The sequence below is a fragment of the Dama dama genome, chromosome 14 (assembly GCF_033118175.1).
Source record: "Dama dama isolate Ldn47 chromosome 14, ASM3311817v1, whole genome shotgun sequence".
Classification (NCBI taxonomy): Eukaryota; Metazoa; Chordata; class Mammalia; order Artiodactyla; family Cervidae; genus Dama; species Dama dama.
In genome coordinates this window covers 61,080,612-61,099,825 of record NC_083694.1, presented here as the reverse complement: position 1 = coordinate 61,099,825, position 19,214 = coordinate 61,080,612, and the positions used below count along the sequence as shown (strand labels likewise).

The 19,214-nt window shown below is 40.1% G+C and overlaps 2 protein-coding genes across 4 annotated transcripts in view; one reads left to right on the top strand and one right to left on the bottom strand.

Annotated features, from left to right (window-relative positions):
* RGL1 (ral guanine nucleotide dissociation stimulator like 1) overlaps nucleotides 1-19,214 on the bottom strand; it is a 270,331-nt gene that overhangs the window by 239,450 nt on the left and 11,667 nt on the right. The window lies entirely within an intron of this gene.
* On the top strand, nucleotides 17,375-18,587 carry APOBEC4 (apolipoprotein B mRNA editing enzyme catalytic polypeptide like 4). Its single transcript, XM_061161269.1, is given in 2 exon segments — nucleotides 17,375-17,699; nucleotides 17,702-18,587. Coding segments are annotated over 2 exon segments (1,098 nt in total). The 5' UTR covers nucleotides 17,375-17,431; the 3' UTR covers nucleotides 18,532-18,587.

Here is a 19,214-nt window from a genome sequence, read left to right as displayed (position 1 = left end):
CTCTGTTACATTACCAAGTTAGGAGGAGAAGCAAATGGGAAGATGCAGGTCAGAGGGCCAAACTTTCAGTTATTAGATAAGTATTAAGGATCTAATAGTGTACAGCAAGGTAATTATAGTTAATAATATGCTATTGTATACTTGTATGCTTGAAAGGTGCTGGGAGCAGATCTTAAGCATTCTCACCATAAGAAATAAAGAATTAATACATGAAGCAATGGATATATTAATTAGCTTGATCTCATATAATTGTTCTGCAATGTACACATAATTGAAATCATCACCTTTTACACTTCAAATATATACATTTGTCAGTTATTTTTCAATGAAATTAGAAAACAAAACAAAAAGAATCAAATTGGTATGCTGATATTCTTTATTTGAAATGTCTTTCTACCGTTAAAAAAAATTATTCTACCTATGTGTTCAGGAACCCAGAGCTGAGAAATTAAAGTGGTCAAGGTTGGGAAACACATTTATAGTTCCTGTAAAAATGGAAGGTAAACACTCTCCGAAGCAATGGTTCTCAACCTTGATTGTAGAGCTTTAAAAACACTGATGCCTCACATTCAGAGAATCTGCATTCACTGGACTGGGGTTCAACCTGCCATCCTAGTTTTAAAGGCTCACTTGGTGATCCCAGTGAGTAGCAAAGATTGGGAACCACTGTTCTGGAGAGATATAGCTTCAACATGGGCCACACAAGATCCCCACCAAGCATGATTGAGAAAACAAAATTTGGCAACACCCAAAGGAACTATCCACCAAGAACAGGCAGAAATAACAAAAAACAGAATTAACTCCCCAAGAACTTCAAAGATAACAGAATTATTTGTTATAGACTATATAATATTAAAATAATTAAAGATGAAAAATCCAAAAATATAAAATGGAGGAGAATACAAGGAAAAAATAAAATTCTAGAAAGGATACATTCATTGATTTTAGAAACTCAACAAGTGAGTTAAACGGCAGATTAACAGATCTGTAGAGAAAAGTGGAGGGCTTCCCTGGTGGCTCAGTGGGAAAGAATCTGCCTGCAGTGCAGGATCTGTGGGTTGATTCCTGAGTCAGGAAGATCTCCTGGAGAAGGAAATGGCAACCCACTACAGCATTAAACCTGGAAAATCCTGTAGACAGAGGAGCCTGGTGGGCTACAGTCCGTGGGATTAAAATAAGAGTCAGCCATGACAGAGTGACTAAACAATAACAACAAAGAGAAAAGGGGAGATCTAGGAGATTGTTCTGGAGAAAATACCTAAAGTGTGGCACTAAAAGATGAATAATTGGAATCACAATAGACAAACTGAATCATGCAGATAAATAAGATCAGCATGTTCTTAATTTATGTTCCAAAAAAAGAGAAAATGGAAGAGAGGAATATTTTAAAAAATAATGAATAACCTAAAATACTTCAAAAAATACAGAGACAGAGATGGAGAGAGATAACAAAGGCAATATCAAGGAGCACAGTGACAAAGCAAATGATGTAAACATTAACAACAGGTGAATCTGGATAAAAGGTCTAGGATAGTTCCTTGTTACTATCTTTAGTTATGCAACTTTTTTCTAAGTTTGAAACTATTTCCAAATAAAGTATGTATTAAATTTTCTATGAAATTACGGCTATTTTCCAGAATTAATGGGAAGCGAAAATTAGCAAATTTGAGTTTCAAGCAGGATATGTAAAACTAAATCTATACCTTAAATGCATCACACTGGAAACTATAAAATATGAAAGGCAAAGAAAGTGTTTCAAAAGTTATCAGAGAAAACATAAATTACCTATAAAGAGCAAATCAAAGCCACAATGAGACATTGTCTCACACCTGTTAGAATGGTCATTATTGAAAAGACAAAGAATAGCGAGTGTTGGAGAGAATATGGAGAAAAGGGAAGCCTACAGTATTGGTGGGACTATAAATTGGTGAAGCCACTATGGAAAACAGTATGCAGGTCCCTCAAAGAACTAGAACTATTGTATAACTCAGCTATTCCATTCTGGGTATCTATATCTAAAGGCCACAAAAAAAAACTAACTTAAAAAGGTATATGCACCCCTATGTTCAGTGCAGATTTATATACAATAGCCAGGATATGGGAACAACCTGAATATCTATCAATGAATAAATGGATAAAGAAGATGTAGCATATATACACATTAGAATATGACTCAGCCATAAAAAAGAATGAAATTCTGCCACTTGTGACATGAATGGACCTTGAAGGTATTATACTAAGTGAAATAAGTCAAATATGATTTCAATTCTATGTGAAACCCAAAAAACCAAAACAAATGAACAAACAAAATAAAATAAAAACAAACTCATAGATACAAGATCAGATTAGTGGTTACCAGAGGGGAAGGAGCTTGGGGGGTGGAAGAAATGGGTGAAAGATATCAACTGTGAATGGTAATGGATAGTAAATAGACTTGTGATAGTGATCATTTCATAGTGTCTATATAGATGTCAAGTTACAATGCTATATACCTAAACTTATACAACAATCAAAACAATATTATAAAGACAAAAAATATATCGATAATGAAACAACAATTAGACTCAATAGGCTTCTCAACAGTAACTGCTTGGAGCATTTTCAGAGCTCACCTTATCCTCTCCTGAGCCTAAGATCAGAGTACTTTTTCTCAGCTGCCACATACTCATTCCTAACTGAAGGAGAAGACTGAACTGAGCGCAGCACTATCAGTGACTTCATTTGGAAGGGACCGGGACAGCAGCAGATGAAAGCAGCGATAAGTATCACATTTCTTGATATTATGGTGCCCTTGGAAATTCACTGGTCATTAACTATCCAAATCAAGTAACAGAAGTACTACAGAATCTTATTCGCTATTCATTCCCTTCTCGTCAAATGACAAGCTTAAAAGAAACTCGTTTTTCTACGGGACTTCCCTGGTAGTCCAGTGGTTAAGAATCCTCCTTGCAGCGCAGGGGACTCAGGTTCAATCCCTGGTCGGGGAACTAATATCCCATGTGCTGTGGAGCAGCTAAGCACGCGCGCTGCAACTATTGAGCCGACACACTCTGGAGCTTGTGTGCCACTTCTAGAGGATCCATGTGGCGCAATAAGAGGCTCCACACGATGCAACAGAGATCCTGTGTGCCACCACTAAGACCTTACACAGCCAAATAAACAAATTTTTTTTAAAAAAGGAACTTGTCTTTCTAAACTGATAATGTTAAACATTTCCTTTCACTGACAATATCCAGTGTTGGCAAGCATGCGGCATAACTGGAATGCTCATTTGTTGCCAGTGGGAATATCAGATAACAAACCACTCTGGAAAACAGTTTGGCAGTTCTTAGAAATTTGAGATGCATTTGTCATACAACCTGGCAATTCCACTTTTTAAGTATCTGTCCAAAAGAAGGAAGCACATGTCCACACGAACACTTGGACATGTATGTTCATAGAAACTTTTTTCATAATCATCCAAAACTAGAAACAATACAAATGTTCATCAACAGATAAATGAATTATATAGTATGTCTATACAATGGAATATTACTTGGTATTAAAAAGGAACAAACTGCTGAAATACATAATCATGAGGGTGAGTCTCAAAAACATCATGCTAAGGAATAAGCAAAAGGCCCAGAGTTCATGCTTCATGAGTCCATTTATGTGAAACTTTGGAAAAAACGAATCTCGTCTATAGTAATGGCAAAGAAATGATACTTCCCTAGAGCCATGCAGGAGGGTAGTTGATGGGGAAGGGAGGGACATGGGGGAAATTTGGGACTGATGGAAATATTCTCCATTTTTAGTGTGATGATGGTAACATGAGTACATACATTTGTCAAAACTCATAAAACTGTACACTTCATATGGGTGCATTATATGTAAATTACACCTCAATAAAGCTGATTTTTAAAATTTCTTTCCTCTTGCCAAAAACGTTTTCAGCTGTTTTCCCACACATACTTATCATTTTCTCATGACATGCTCTTCCTACACTTTCTTCTCTTTGTTGACTTTATCATTGTCTCACTTTTGAAATATGATTTTTCCCTATCTTAAGGCTAGGTCATTAAATTGAGATTATTTTCTTTTTGCTCTAAAAAGTAGGATATGATGGAGAGACTGTGGTATTAAGAGAAGAATTTTAGAGTACTCAAATCCCAGATTTACCGATTATTAGCTATGTTATTTTAAGCATCAGTTAAACACTCTGAAATAGATAACTAGTGGGAAGCTGCCGTATAACACAGGGAGCCCAGCCTGGCACTCTATAACTTAAGCAGGTGGGATACGGGTGGGAAGGTGGTTCAAGAGGGAGGGGATATATATATATAATTATAACCAATTCAAGTTGATGTATGGCAGAGACCACCGTAGCACTGTAAAGAAATTATCCACCAGTAAAATTTAAAAAAAAATTGCACTGCAAAAAAAAAAGAAAATCTTACTATGAAAAGTCAGCCAAACTCAACAATGTGTTTAGTGACATAATAAAAATTATAAATTACATAAAAGCTAATGCATTTCATTTGAGAGTATTCTCTTTATGTGATAATATGGAAGCTGATCACAAACAACTGTAATGGTATACTAGGTACACTGGTTATCCAGGAAAAAAATTCTGTAGAGAATGTCTGCACATTGAAGAAACTCAGAGTTACTAATAGAAAAAAAACATGTTTGGGCTCAATATTGTAAAGATATGTATTAGACAGCCAGACTTGCCTATTTTTCTGAAATATATTTGTCAAGTTAATAATCTTAATATTTCCAGACAAGGAAGAAATGCACCATATTTTCCAGGAGTAGATGACTGAAAAGTCAAAATAAACATTAGAAGCATAAAAGGACAGTTTTCACAGATTATGTCATGTTTCATAATTTAACAACTATTATCCATACAGAAGGTAATGATTTTTATATTGCTCATCTGCTCAGAGTGATTACCAAACACCTGACAGAACTGATAGAATGCTTAAAATTTTTATACTCCATCAAGATCCATGCATAGGAAATTCATGGAACCAGAAACCATTCGTTGAAAGGTAGTTTAAATTTAATATTATTTTACAGGGCTTCCCTGGTGGCTCGGACGGTAAAGAATCTGCCTGCCATGGAGGAGACCCAAGGTTTGATCCCTGGGTCAAGAAGACCTCCTGGAGGAGGAAATGGCAACCCACCCCAGTATTCCTGCCTGGGAAATCCCATGGACAGAGGAGCCTGACAGGCTACAGTCCCTGGGGCTGTAAATCGTCAGACATGACTGAGCAAATAACACTTTCACTTTTCACTTTTACAGGGTAAATTGTTGGAACTGGCCACTGATGAAGCATTGAAAATGAATTTTTAAAATATTACATCACTTGCTTTGTTTTTAAAAAGCATTCAAGATGAGTATCTTTAGAGCTTCACTGGAGGCTCAGTGGGAAAGAATCCACCTGCCAATGCAAGGGACGTGGGTTCAATCCCGGTCCAGAAAGATCCCACAGGCCGCGGATCAACGAAGCCCATGCATCGAAACTGCTGAGCCCATGCTCCAAAGCCCAGAGGGCGCGACTACTGGGCCCACGTGCCACAGCTACTGAAGCCCACATGCCCCAGAACCACGGTCCACAGCAGGAGAAGCCACCACGATGAGAAGTTCACACACCGCAACTAGAGAGCAGCCCCCACTCGCCCAACTAGGGAGGAGCCCACCCAGCAATGAAGACCCAGCACAGCCAAAAATAAAATTAGTACATAAATGTTTTTACAAAGTGAGTATCTTCAGGTGGTGAAACTGCTTTAAAACCTCTTCCTTTATTCCTATTAGCATTCCTATTAAAACAAACATTGAATTTGAGCAAGCTGTTCAACCTAGATGGGATAAAGTAACAAGCAAGAAGCAAGTTGGTCACAGTGAAAACCTTTTAAATGGATATACATAGTGGAAATAAAATGGACATGTATAAGACATTGAATATAGAGATTCACTATATCCTTCATAAATGTTTTAATACAATTGTAGGATACAGTAATAGCAATTCTCTATATTAACCATCTATATACATTAATCATCTATACATATACTTTCAATAAACAACACATGTAGTTTTGGTAACTCTTTTTTTCCTTTTCTTCTGTGTGATGACTGTTCTGTTTATATTTACATAGACACATAGACCAACTATGTGTAAACAGACTAGAAAGCCCATAAACAAATCACACAAACACAGTCAAATGATCCTGGGGACTTCCCTGGTGGTCTAGGGGTTAAGACTTGCACTCCCAGTTCAAAGGGGGACAGGTTCAATCCCTGATCAGGGAACTAAGATTCCACATGCCACATGGCGTGGCCAATAAAAAAGTGATCTTTGACAAGGATGCCCAAGATTTTACAATGGGGAGGAGATAATCTCTTCAACAAATAATGTTAGGAAAACTGGATATCTACAAGCAAAAGAATGAAATTGGACCCTTAAACCATACACATACACACATACAAAACCTTCAAAAGAGACTGAAGAAGTGAAGTGAAGTCAAGTTGCTCAGTCGTGTCTGACTCTTTGCGACCCCATGGACCGTAGCCTACCAGGCTCCTCCATCCATGGGATTATCAAGGCAAGAATACTGGAGTGGGTTGCCATTTCCTTCTCCAAATAGATTATAAAGACTTAAATTTAAAGCCTGAAACTATAAAATCTCTAGAAGGAAAAGCTTTATGACATTAGTCTTGGCAATAATTTATTGGATATGACATCACAAGCTCAGGCAAAAATAGCAAAAAGAGACAAGTGTTCTGTTTATAATTATTAAAACATAATTTTAAAATTTGCATATGTTGATCTGGTTATATATGTTGAACTACCTATTTTTAAAATAATCTTCTGATTTCAATGTTTTTGTTCATTTTTAATACAATAATTTTCATCAAATTTTACAAAATTATTAGTGTATGATGATTTGGTAACTTAAGTTGGACCTTCCTCACAGATAGTTTGAAACCTTTTTCAGAGCCTCTGTATAGACTCTATAAATAAAGGGGCTTTATTTATTTACCAACTGATAGCTCAGTTGGTAAAAAATCCACCTGGATTGGGAAGATCTCCTGGAGAAGGGATAGACTACCCACTCCAGTAATTCCTTGGCCTCCCTTGTGGCTCAGCTGGTAAAGAATCCACCTGCAATGCAGGAGACCTGGGCTCAACCTCTGGGTTGGGAAGATCCCCTGGAGAAGGGAAAGGCTACCCACTCCAGTATAATGCCTGAAGGGAAAGGCTACCCACTCCAGTATAATGCTTAAATTTAACGCCTGAAACTATAAAATCTCTAGAAGGAAAAGCTTCATGACATTATTCTTGGCAGTAATATCTGGGATATGACATCAAAAGCTTAGGCAAAAATAGCTTACAGACTCTAGGAGTAAAGATAGTGCTTCATCCTGCAGTTTTCCTCAGTTTAAGTTTTAGGAGTGACCTTTGATTCTGAACGTTTGTTGACGTTTATCTAGGATAATGGGGAAAGCAACATGGAGGAATTCTGAGAAAAAAAGTGTGTTTTTACAAGGACCTACTGTATATAGCATATGGGCTTCCCCAGTGGCTCAGAGATAAAGAATCCTCCTGCAATGGAGGAGATGCAGACCCCTGGAGCAGGAAACGGCAACCCACTCCAGTATTCTTGCCTGGAAAATCCCATAGACAGTGGAGACAGTCCATGGAGTCGCAGTCAGACACTAGGCGCATGCGCGCACGCACTAAGCTGTACGGCTGAAACTAACACATTATTAATCAACTATACGCCAATATAAAATTAAAAGTCTTCAACGAGGTTGGGGGGGGCGGGGCGGGAAATTGTTGGGACACGCGCACACACACAGTATGGTTTTAGCTAACTAACCGTGGGGCCAACAGAAAGTTTCCTGCTCTTAAGACTGTGCTGCCACCCTGTGGCCATTCTTCTTATGACCCCAAACGAGAAGATTCAGCCTTTGCTGTACGTGTATGTATGTGCCAGTGTGCTAAGCCGCTTTTGTCATATCCAACTCTTTGCGACTCTATGGACCGTAGCTCAGCCCACCAGGCTCCTCCATCTGTGCGATTCTCCAGGCAAGAGTACTGCAGAGGGTTGCCATGCCCTCCTCCAGGGGATTTTCCTGACCCAGGGACCAAACCCATGTCTCTCTGTCTCCTGCACTGGCAGGCGGGTTCTTTACAACTAGCGCCACCTGAGAAGCCATATACATATATATATATAGCTCAGTCCAGTCCAGTTCTTTGTGACCCCGTGGACTACAGCCTGCCAGGCTCCTCTGTCCATGGATTTCGCCAGGCAAGAATACTGGAGTGGGTTGCCATTCCCTTCTCCAGGGTATCTTCCCAACCCAGGGATTGAACCAGGGTCTCCTGCATTGCAGGCAGGTTCTTTACCATCTGAGCCACCAGGGAAACCCATATATGTGTATGTATAAATATATACAAATATATATATGTGATATATATACATACATACATATATATATATATCCCTCTCCTCTCAACCCTAACATTTCTCTCATCCCATCTAATTCTATAGTGAACTTCATTAAATCTACTGAATACTCTGCTCTTACTTATTTCATGCTTTTTTTCTTCAGTTTCTTTTTTAAGTAGTTTTAAGGAGTCTGTTACTGCTATATGAATGTGGGCATTATTATTCAGTGTCAACCAAACTGCAATGAAAGCAATGAATTAATTGGGCACAGTACATTCAAATAAAAGTAAAATATTTTAGCAATAAAATAGAGATTACTTTACTTCTTGCCATCCAAAGAAAAAATGTCACCTTATAAGCAGCAGCTAGCAATACATAAGCCATCTTGGATACATCCCAAACTGGGATGCCAGGATACAGGTTAGAAACAAATCTTTGTTTACAACTAAACTAAGTAAAAGTATATTATTACATATATCAATGTAGAAGAATTCGGCCTCTGTAAGCGTTTTCATCATAATTTCATATTACTTCATATAGATAATATATCGCATAACTCATCCGACTAAAGATGAAACATGGCAAGTTAACAAAGACAGACAAAAGAAGTCTATCTGGGAATCTAGATGTTTCTACAACCTTCCTTCCCTCCTGTAAATCTCAACTCAGCAATAATAATTGTGAGCAGAAACCCTATGATCAAGGTTTTTGTTTCTCTGTGATTAAATTTGGTTTTAAAAGTCATTCTGTGCAATCTAAATGAAGTTTTGCAAAGTCAATCTCCTTTAGAGTTTTCCAAACAGGTATTTTAAAAACTGTAACTAAAAAATGGTGACTCATGCAAAAGAACAAAATTGGATACTTATAGTATTAACAAAAATCAACTCACAATGGATTAAAGACTTACATGTGAAAGCTTAAACTGTAAAACTACTAGAAGAAAACATAGGGGGAAAGCTTCTTGACATTAATCTTGGCTATAATTTTCTGTATGTGACACCAAAAATGCAGGCATCAAAAATACAAATAGACAAGTGGACCTGTATCAACCTAAAAAAGCTGCTGCACAACAAAAGAAACTCAGGATGAAAAAACAACCTACAGGACGGCAAGAAATATTTGCAAACAACGTATCTGATAAGGGATTAATGTCCAAAATGTATAAGGAACTCATACAACTTGACAGCAAAAACAAAAACAAAACATTCTGACTTAAAACAAGGAGGGAGGGGGGGCAAAAGACCTGAAGAGACATTTCTCAAAAGACATACAAATGATCAACACATGTAGGAAAAGGTGCTCAAACATTATTCATCATCATGGAAATGCAAATCAAAACCACAGTGAGATATCACCTCACACCTGTTAGGATGGCATTATCTAAAGGGCAAAAGATAACAAGTGTTGTTGAAAATGGGGAAAAGAGAAACATCATCTACTGTTGATGGGAATGTAATCTGATACAGCCACTATAAGAAGGCAGTACAGTGGTTCCTCAAAAAATTAAAAATAGAACTACTATATGATCCAGCAATCCCACCTCTGGATATTTATCCAAAAGTATTGGAATCAGGATTTCAAAGAGATATCTGTACTCCCTTATATTCATTGCAGAATTATTCACAACAGTGATGATATGGAAATAACCTAACTGTCCATCGACAAATGAATGGTTAAAGAATGTGGTATATATATGCAATGGAATATTATTCAGCCTTTAAAAAGGAAACGCTGCCATCTGCAACAACATGGATGAATCTGGAGGGCATTATGTTAAAAGAAATGAACCAAATACAGAAAGACAATCACTGCACAATCTCTTACACATGTGAGATGACCGATATGTTAATATGCTTTATTGCTATGATTATTTCACAATGTACAAGAACATCAAAAGATCAAGTTATATATACTAAATATACACAATCTTATTTGTCAGCTACACCTCACTAGAGCTGTCTTAAAAACTGCCTGCCTAATTGGGATTGCCTATTTCTCAAATTACCCTAAAATGCAATCGGTAAATATACCAGTGGATAGAGGCTCATTTTTAAGGTAATATTTTTAAATGGAATATCACTTACTGAGGTCAAATAAAAGGTAAACCTAGAGGATCAACTTCTGGTTTTATATTGACCAGTTCATTGAGTTAGGAGGTGAAAATAGAGGCAAGAAGTAGGGAGAGAAAGGCAAAACCAGTGGCCAATGATGTGGAAGGAATGGGACTCAATATAGTGAACAAGCACCAACAAAAGAAAATCTCACTGAAAATTAGCCAGCTGAGGAGGGAATGAACACACTTGAGGCCCATGAACGGCACAGAGATCAACATAAAATATTCAAGCTAGAAGGAGCCCTCAAGAGGAGGAGAAGGGAAAGGACTGCTGCCGTTGTAGAGACTGGAAGCTTAACCATGAAAAACAGACCTGAGTGGTGATGCTGCTTGTACGAAGCCTTCTGGGTGCTTCCATCATCCCTGCTAGTTATTTTTAGCGTAGTATACATACATATATTTTACCTGGAGAAGGAAATGGCAACCTACTCCAGTATTCTTGCCTGGAAAAGTCCATGGACAGAGGAGCCTGGCGGGCTGCAGTCCATGGGGTTACTGAGCATGTGTGCACGAGGGTGGAGGGAGATGGGTTGGTAGCAATAAAGTGGTAGAACTAAAAAAAAAAAGAAATACATATATTTTAGCATAATATACATGCTTCGGTCACCTGATATGAAGAACTGACTCACAGGAAAAGACCCTGATGCTGGGAAAGATGGAAAGCTGAAGAAGAAGGGAACGACTGAGGATGAGACGGTTGGATGGCATCACCGACTCAACGGACATGAGTTTGAGCAAACTCCAGGAGTTGCTGACGGACAGGGAAGCCTGGCGTGCTGCAGTCCATGGGGTCGCAAAGAGTCAGACACGACTGAGTGGCTGAAGTGATACGTGCTTAAGGACTTTGGGTGGCAACGAATGGAAATACATAACAGTGGTCACCACACAGTCCTTCAAGTGGGCTGCGGAAGAGGAGAGTGGGAATAATGAGGGTGAGCACAATGAGTCATTACTGTCAACACGTCTAGTGTCCTAGGAGACGGTGTGGAGATGGAGGGGGTGGAGGGGAAGGAAGGAGAGTGAAGAGATGCTCTTCCAGCTGATCCAGGGGGCAAAGCTTGTCTTAACACTGGAGGCAACCACAAGCATATCAATAGCAAGAGTATCCCAGGGAATGGGTAAGAGAAGGGAAACTGCTAGCACGTAGTAACCCAGGTTTGACAAAAGTATAGAGCTCCTCCCCGCGCCAGGGGCTGCGGGGCTATTAGTAGAAAGCGCCTCCCTTTGGGGAAGTCAAGTCTCTGCTCCCTTCACAGGGGCCTCCCTCTCACAGAAGGGAGAGCCTCCCAAGGAAGGGCCCTGGCACCACCACAGGTAACGAAACCAACAGATCTTGTCCACATCCCAAGCCTGGCTCCTATTTTAGATCAGAACAAAGGCTCTGAGCTCAGAACTTGATTCTCACAGCCAGAGAGAGAGGGAAAAAAAAACCCAACATGTTCACTTAAACAGTAAGATATTACACTTTTATCCAGAATGGAATATGCATTCATGTATATTTTCATCTTCGGAACAGGTGGTTTGAAATGCAAATAAAGTAATAAGTGTCAGAGCCGTATCCTAGCAGTAGCTACTTTGCAAACGTTACCATGGCACCAATTCAACAGTGTTCTTAGACGCAGCCACACCTCGGCAAGGTCTTTCTAACTCGGGACAGCCAAGTTCAAAGGAACTAAGGGACGCAAACCACAAAAAGAGTTCTGAACCGACACAGGAGGTGAATCTTAACAACATAGTTACCCTCTGAAACAGCTACTTGAAACAGGGCATAAGACTTGAAGGGGGAAAGAGAGGAAATGGACCAACTCCTAGAACACCTGGAATGTGATCCAAGCGTGAAGACAAAATGATGGTAATTATAACTGCTAACACTTGTTTTTAGCTGCTAACAGATTGCGCACAGATTGGGAAGGGCAGACTCCATTTTCCAACTACTCCGGTGCAAACTGTGCCTTACCAGTACTCACTAAAGCCTGGCTGAGGGGCGAGAAAGCAGACTGTCCTCGTGTGTGGCTAACTGGTGTTAAACTCAGGAAGGCGGTCCTCCCACAGCCATAGCCCAGGGGGCCACTCACAAGGAGTGGAGACCGGGAGCTGGGCTCTGCAGCTCTCCACTCCCCACCGCCAGTAGATCTGCTCATCTGAGGGCGGCATGCATTTATTTCTCAAGTGCGGACAAAGCAGAAGGAAGAGAACTGGGTGGTAGGGACACAGGATGGTGGGGAAACAAGTCTTAGCCAACCCGGCCCGTGAACCATTCAAGGTTCCTGAGGTAGCCCGGGGGCTAAACAGGGCAGGTCTCAACCTGGTTAGAGGAAAATGAAAGGCCAGATACCAAAGGTTAACACGACAAGACGGTCTGTGGTCAGTGGCAAATTGCTGATATAAACCAGAAATTCTGTAAGAGTTCAAAGCGGGCGGGAATTCTTTCCTGCTTCCCCTTCAGATAAGGGTGATTAAAGATCTCCTGAAAAAGTGAAGACATATCAATAGCTAGGAGAAGGCAATGGCACCCCACTCCAGCACTCTTGCCTGGAGAATCCCATGGACGGAGGAGCCTGGTGGGCTGCAGTCCGTGGGATCACTAAGAGTCGGACACGACTGAGTGACTTCACTTCCACTTTTCACTTTCATGCACTGGAGAAGGAAATGGCAACCCACTCCAGTGTTCTTGCCTGGAGAATCCCAGGGACGGGGGAGCCTGGCGGGCTGCCGTCTATGGGGTCACACAGAGTCGGACACGACTGAAGCGACTTAGGAGCAGCAGCCAATAGGGAGCCACAGTTGGTCGGCCCTGAAAGCCATCAGCAAGAATGAAACTCCAAAACTCCCATCATTACCTATAAAAGCCAGTAGTCCTCAAGATCCCCTTTAAGACAGTAACGATGCATCATTCATGGCTAAGATAGCCTAGGGGAGGGATGCAAAGGAAGGATGCCTAGAAAAGCAATCAGGACTTTCCATATCACCTTTATCCTGAAAACCCAAAGACTTCTCCTTACAAGAAGGGTAATTCTGGGACTATTACATATAGTTATCTTCACACTCCCTTCCCCCTCAAAAAAGTAAGAGCAGAAAAGGGCCTCTTGGTACTGCTTCCATAATGTTTTAGACAAATCAATCTGTAAATTTTCTGTGGGTGAGTTGACATTGTAATTTGAGTTATAACCTGGATATTGGGTGTACCACCCAACGGCAGACCACACTCAGGAGACAATATTCAAAAGTGAGACTTTGGGCTTGGTTTCGGCAAGTTTTGATATTCAGAGAGGTCCAGTCTCGTGTGTAAGGCTGAGAGAGGCACAGATCCAAGGAGAAAACAATGCTGAGGGTCAAGGAGGAGATGCTGTCAGGTTCTAGGTGATCGGTCCATTGCCAAGGGTTAATCAGGAGGAGAGTCAGGATCCCAGGGAAAACCTACGCAGGGTGTAACAGAAGCCTTGGAGCAGGAAAATGGCACCAAGATGGCACTAAGGAGCCATCCGAGGCAAACAGCCAATCCTGTGGACCACGTTGATGTGTCAGAGGTCAGGAGAAATCTGGAATTTGATGCGTATGTAGTGCCCAGAGTCAGTGCAGAGATACCAGCCATTAGGTTAATGGTGACATGAGTAAAGTCACATCCCATTAACAGCTGGACTGACGCTCCTAAAGTGTTTTCTGCCCAGGAAAGGATTAGTAAAGGACCTCTGCAGGTTTCAGCCTGGAGATCAGGCCATATCAAACACAGCAATGACTGAGGGGACCTGGGTTGAGAAGACAGAAGTGGATCAAAGTGCTTCTATAGGAGAGGCTGTAATAAATACTTCTGAAGTGGTAAATTAAATTTTGAAAAGTGAGAAATTAATTTTGTTGCAATGGTCAGTTTGTCCCTTTTAAATTTTCTGCTTTATCCATTTTGCCGCCTGGACAAAGTGGTAAATGTAAAAACCATACAGAGTAGAAGAAAATACGGGGAATACTTAAATTCCTCTTTGATGCAGAAGTCTTTTCTAAATACAATAATTTAAAAAATCATAACATTAATTAGACCACATAAAATGTAAAATTTGGTTCAATTAAAAATGCCACCAGCATAATTAAAAGGCTCTATAAAGCAGGTAAAATATTAACAAGAAATATGACAGCTAATGCTCTTGATACATAAGGAGTTACTGTAAATCCATTAGAAAAACCTCAAACAAAAAGTGGTAAAGAATCATACATCTTTCACAGAAGAATAAGTACTACATATCAATAAGCATATAAAAAGGTATTACCTTTTCACCAGGAATTGAAAAGGTACAAAATATAACCATAAAGAGATACTGATGTTCACTTCTTAAACTGACAAAGGGCATATTAATAATAAACAAAACTGGGAGAGTTTCTTTTGTAGAAACATGTAATAGTTGCAAAAAATAAAAATAAATAGTTGCACAGTTCAACATATTGTTGAAGCCTGGTTTGGAGAATTTCGAGCATTACTTTGCTAGTGTGTGAGATGAGTGCAACTGTGCGGTAGTTTGAACATTCTTTGGCATTGCCTTTCTTTGGGGTTGGAATGAAAACTGACCTTTTCCAGTCCTGTGGCCACTGCTGAGTTTTCCAAATTTGCTGGCATATTGAGTGCAGCACTCTCACAGCATCATCTTTTAGGATTTGAAATAGTAGTTCAACCGGAATGTCATCACCTCCACTAGCTTTGTTTATAGTGATGCTTCCTAAGGCTCACTTGACTTCACATTCCAGGATGTCTGGCTCTAGGTGAGTGATCACACCACTGTCATTATCTGGGTCGTGAAGATCTTTTTTGTACAGTCCTTCTGTGTATTCTTGCCACCTCTTCTTAATACCTTCTGCTTCTGTTAGGTCCATACCATTTCTGTTCTTTATTGAGCCCATCTTTGCATGAAATGTTCCCTTGGTATCTCTAATTTTCTTGAAGACATCTCTAGTCTTTTCCATTTTGTTCTTTTTCTCTATTTCTTTGCACTGATCACTGAGGAAGGCTTTCTTATCTCTCCTTGCTATTCTTTGGAACTCTGCATTCAAATGGGCACATCTTTCCTTTTCTCCTTTGCTTTTTGCTTCTCTTCTTTTCACAGCTATTTGTAAGGCCTCCTCAGACAGCCATTTTGCTTTTTTGCATTTCTTTTTTTGGCGATGGTCTTGATCCCTGTCTCCTGTACAATGTTACGAATCTCTGTCCATAGTTCATCACGCACTCTATCAGATCTAATCCCTTGAATCTATTTCTCACTTCCACTGTATTATCGTTAAGAGATTTGATTTAGGTCATACCTGAATGGTCTAGTGGTTTTCCCTACTTTCTTCAATTTAAGTCTGAATTTGGCAATAAAGAGTTCATGATCTGAGCCACAGTCAGCTCCTGGTCTTGTTTTTGCTGACTGTATAGAGCTTCTCCATCTTTGCCTGTGAAGAATATAATCAATCTGATTTAGGTGTTGACCATCTGGTGATGTCCATGTGTAGAGTCTTCTCTTGTTTTGTTGGAAGAGGGTGTTTGCTATGACCAGTGCATTCTCTTGGCAAAACTCTATGAGCCTTTGCCCTGCTTCATTCTGTATTCCAAGGCCAAATTTGCCAGGTGTTTCTTGACTTACTATTTTTGCATTCCAGGTGGGAGGGGGGATCAGGATGGGGAATACATGTAAATCCATGGCTGATTCATGTCAATGTATGACAAAAACCACTACAATAGTGTAAAGTAATTAGCCTCCAACTAATAAAAATAAATGAAAAAAAAAAGAAAAGGACATCTTTTTCAGGTGTTAGTTCTGAAAGGTCTTGTAGGTCTTCATAGAATTGTTCAACTTCAGCTTCTTCAGCGTTACTGGTAGGGGCACAGACTTGGATTACCGTGATATTGAATGGTTTGCTTTGGAAACAGAGATCACTCTGTCATTTTTGAGATTGCATCCAAATACTGTATTTCAGACTCTTTTGTTGACTATGATGGCTACTCCATTTCTTCTAAGGGATTCTTGCCCACAGTAGTAGATATAATGGTCATCTGAGTGAAATTCACCCATTCCAGTCCATTTTAGTTCACTGATTCCTAAAATGTTGACACTCTTGCCATCTCTAATATGTATTGAGTCCCTAATATGTGTCAGGCACATAATAAAGCATTTTTTATTTATTCCATCATTCAATCCACAAGATAATCTTGCAAGGCAGGTTCTATTTTTATCCTCATTTCACAAAAAAAGGAAAAAAAGCAGCAGCAGCTATGGCTCCCAGATGTTCTGTAACTTGCCAAAAGTAACAAAGCTGGTAACTGGCAAAGCCCAGATTTGAAATAAGGCAGTCTGTTTCTCAAAGAGTTGACTCATTGGAAAAGCCCCTGATGCTGGGAGGGATTGGGGGCAGGACGGGAAGGGGACAACAGAAGACGAGATAGCTGGATGGTATCACCGACTCAATGGACATGAGTTTGAGTAAACTCCGGGAGTTGGTGATGGACAGGGAGGCCTGGCGTGCTGCGATTCATGGGGTCGCGAGGAGTCAGACACGACTGAGAGACTGAACTGAACTGAACTGAGTCTGTTTCTATAACTTGCACTGTTAACCCATTTGTTTTTCTGCCTCAGAATCTATCAAACAGGTAAAGGTGTTCTTCTCTCTTTCTCTTCTGTCTCCTCCCCCAGCATTTGTCTAATTCTCAGGGTTAGCATCTTGACCTTTCACTATTGATATACAATGAATCACTATCTTTTAGAGTCAAAGATGCTACTATGGTTATTGTGCTACTTCCTCTAAAGAAAAGTATGGCTCAGCAAATTAAAGCGTTGTCTTTCATTTTTCCTGCACTGGTTTTATATGTCATTTCTCTTCCTTGTTTAGGGTTGCAGCTAGAGGACAATAAAACTAACGATGGAGCCCTTATATGAGGAATACCTGGCCAGTCATGGAACGATAGTAAAACCTTATTACTGGCTGAGTTTCTCTCTCGATTGCTCTAATTGTCCTTACCATATTCGGACAGGTGAAGAAGCAAGAGTTCCCTACACAGAATTTTATCAGATTTTTGGATTCCCTTATGGGCCAACATATCCTCCAACGAAACACCTCACGTTCTTTGAGCTAAAAACTTCTTCTGGAAGCCTGGGGCAAAAGGGTCATGCCAGCAGCTGCACTGGAAATGATACCCGGAATCAATGTTATTTGAGGTGAACGGTTACCTTGACTCTACCGTACACAATAATGACCGCATCACGCATGTTATTCTGTACTCCAGTAACTCCCCTTGCAACGAAGCTAACCACTGCTGCATCAGCAAAATGTATAACTTCCTGGCAAAGTATCCAGACATCACTCTTAGTATTTACTTTTCTCAGCTCTATCACACGGAGGCTGAATTTCCCGCCTCGGCGTGGAACCGCGAAGCTCTCCGGAGCCTGGCCAGTTTATGGCCACAGGTCACTTTGAGCCTGATAAGTGGTGGGATGTGGCATTCTCTCCTCAGCAACTTTGTGAGTGGTGTCCAGGGAGCGACTGTTTTCCAGCCCATTTTAACCGGGAGAGCTCTGGCGGACAGGCACAACGCACATGAAATCAATGCCATAACAGGGGTGAAGCCATATTTCACAGATGTTCTTCTCCAGGCAAAAGAGAATCCGAACATAAAAGCTCACGCAGCTTTGGAGGGCTACCCCTTAAACAATGTCTTTCCCAGGCAGTCTTTTCAAGTGCCAAGCGGACAGCTGCAATCCAATCTGACCCTAGACCCCAGGGTTCCTGTCGTATTCGTGCTGGTGCCTTACAGAGACCTACCACCAATCCATGTAGGACCAAGTCCACATAAACCTAGGAATATCATAAGGCATTTAAATATGCCTCAAATATCATTCCAGGAAACCGGTGATCTCAGAAAGTCTCCCATTGGCATGCCAGTGAAGAGAGCAGAAATCACACGACAGTTTGCAAGTAGCAAAGAAGCAGATGAAAAGAAGAAGAAGAAAGGGAAAAACTAAAATTTGCATTTCGACAACTGGTCAAGAGACCAAACTACTACCAGAGGACTTTATTAGATAGGCAGAAGAAATCTGGAAACTTTCTCTCTTAGGTCTGATTCAAGACGGAGATAAACTGACACACTCAAAGCAAAACATGAATTATTTATTATTTCAACTATTACAAGGCTACACTATTTTTAACATAATCCAAGATCTTTCCATAAGCAACTTGATCTCTCTCCTTTAGTTTGAAAGTGACAGTATCAAAACAGACTCATTAGTAACTTGCTAATATTCTGATGTGGATAAGAAAATGTCATTATTATACACTACCCACATCATCTTTCCACTGAAAAAGACCATGGACTAAATAGCTTCCTAAATTGGTTTCGGTATAAAAAGTTTGCTGCAAAATTGGAAAACAGCCTGAGTTACTGACATTAAGTGCTGCTTGCAAAAGCAAACCAGTGATTTTCCATTAATTGTTAACCATGGACAGAAGATTTTAGGCAGCTCATTTCCTTTTTTATCTAAAGTGGTTCAAAATAGTTTGTCGGGAGAAAAGTTCTTTTGCTAATTGATTAGCTATAGCTACCAAAATTGATTTTTGAAACCAGTCACCTGCTCAGTTTGATCTTTCTTTCCAGAGCAGATGATAAAGGTGGGATAATACATGAGAGTCTCCAAAAGGCCTTCCATCA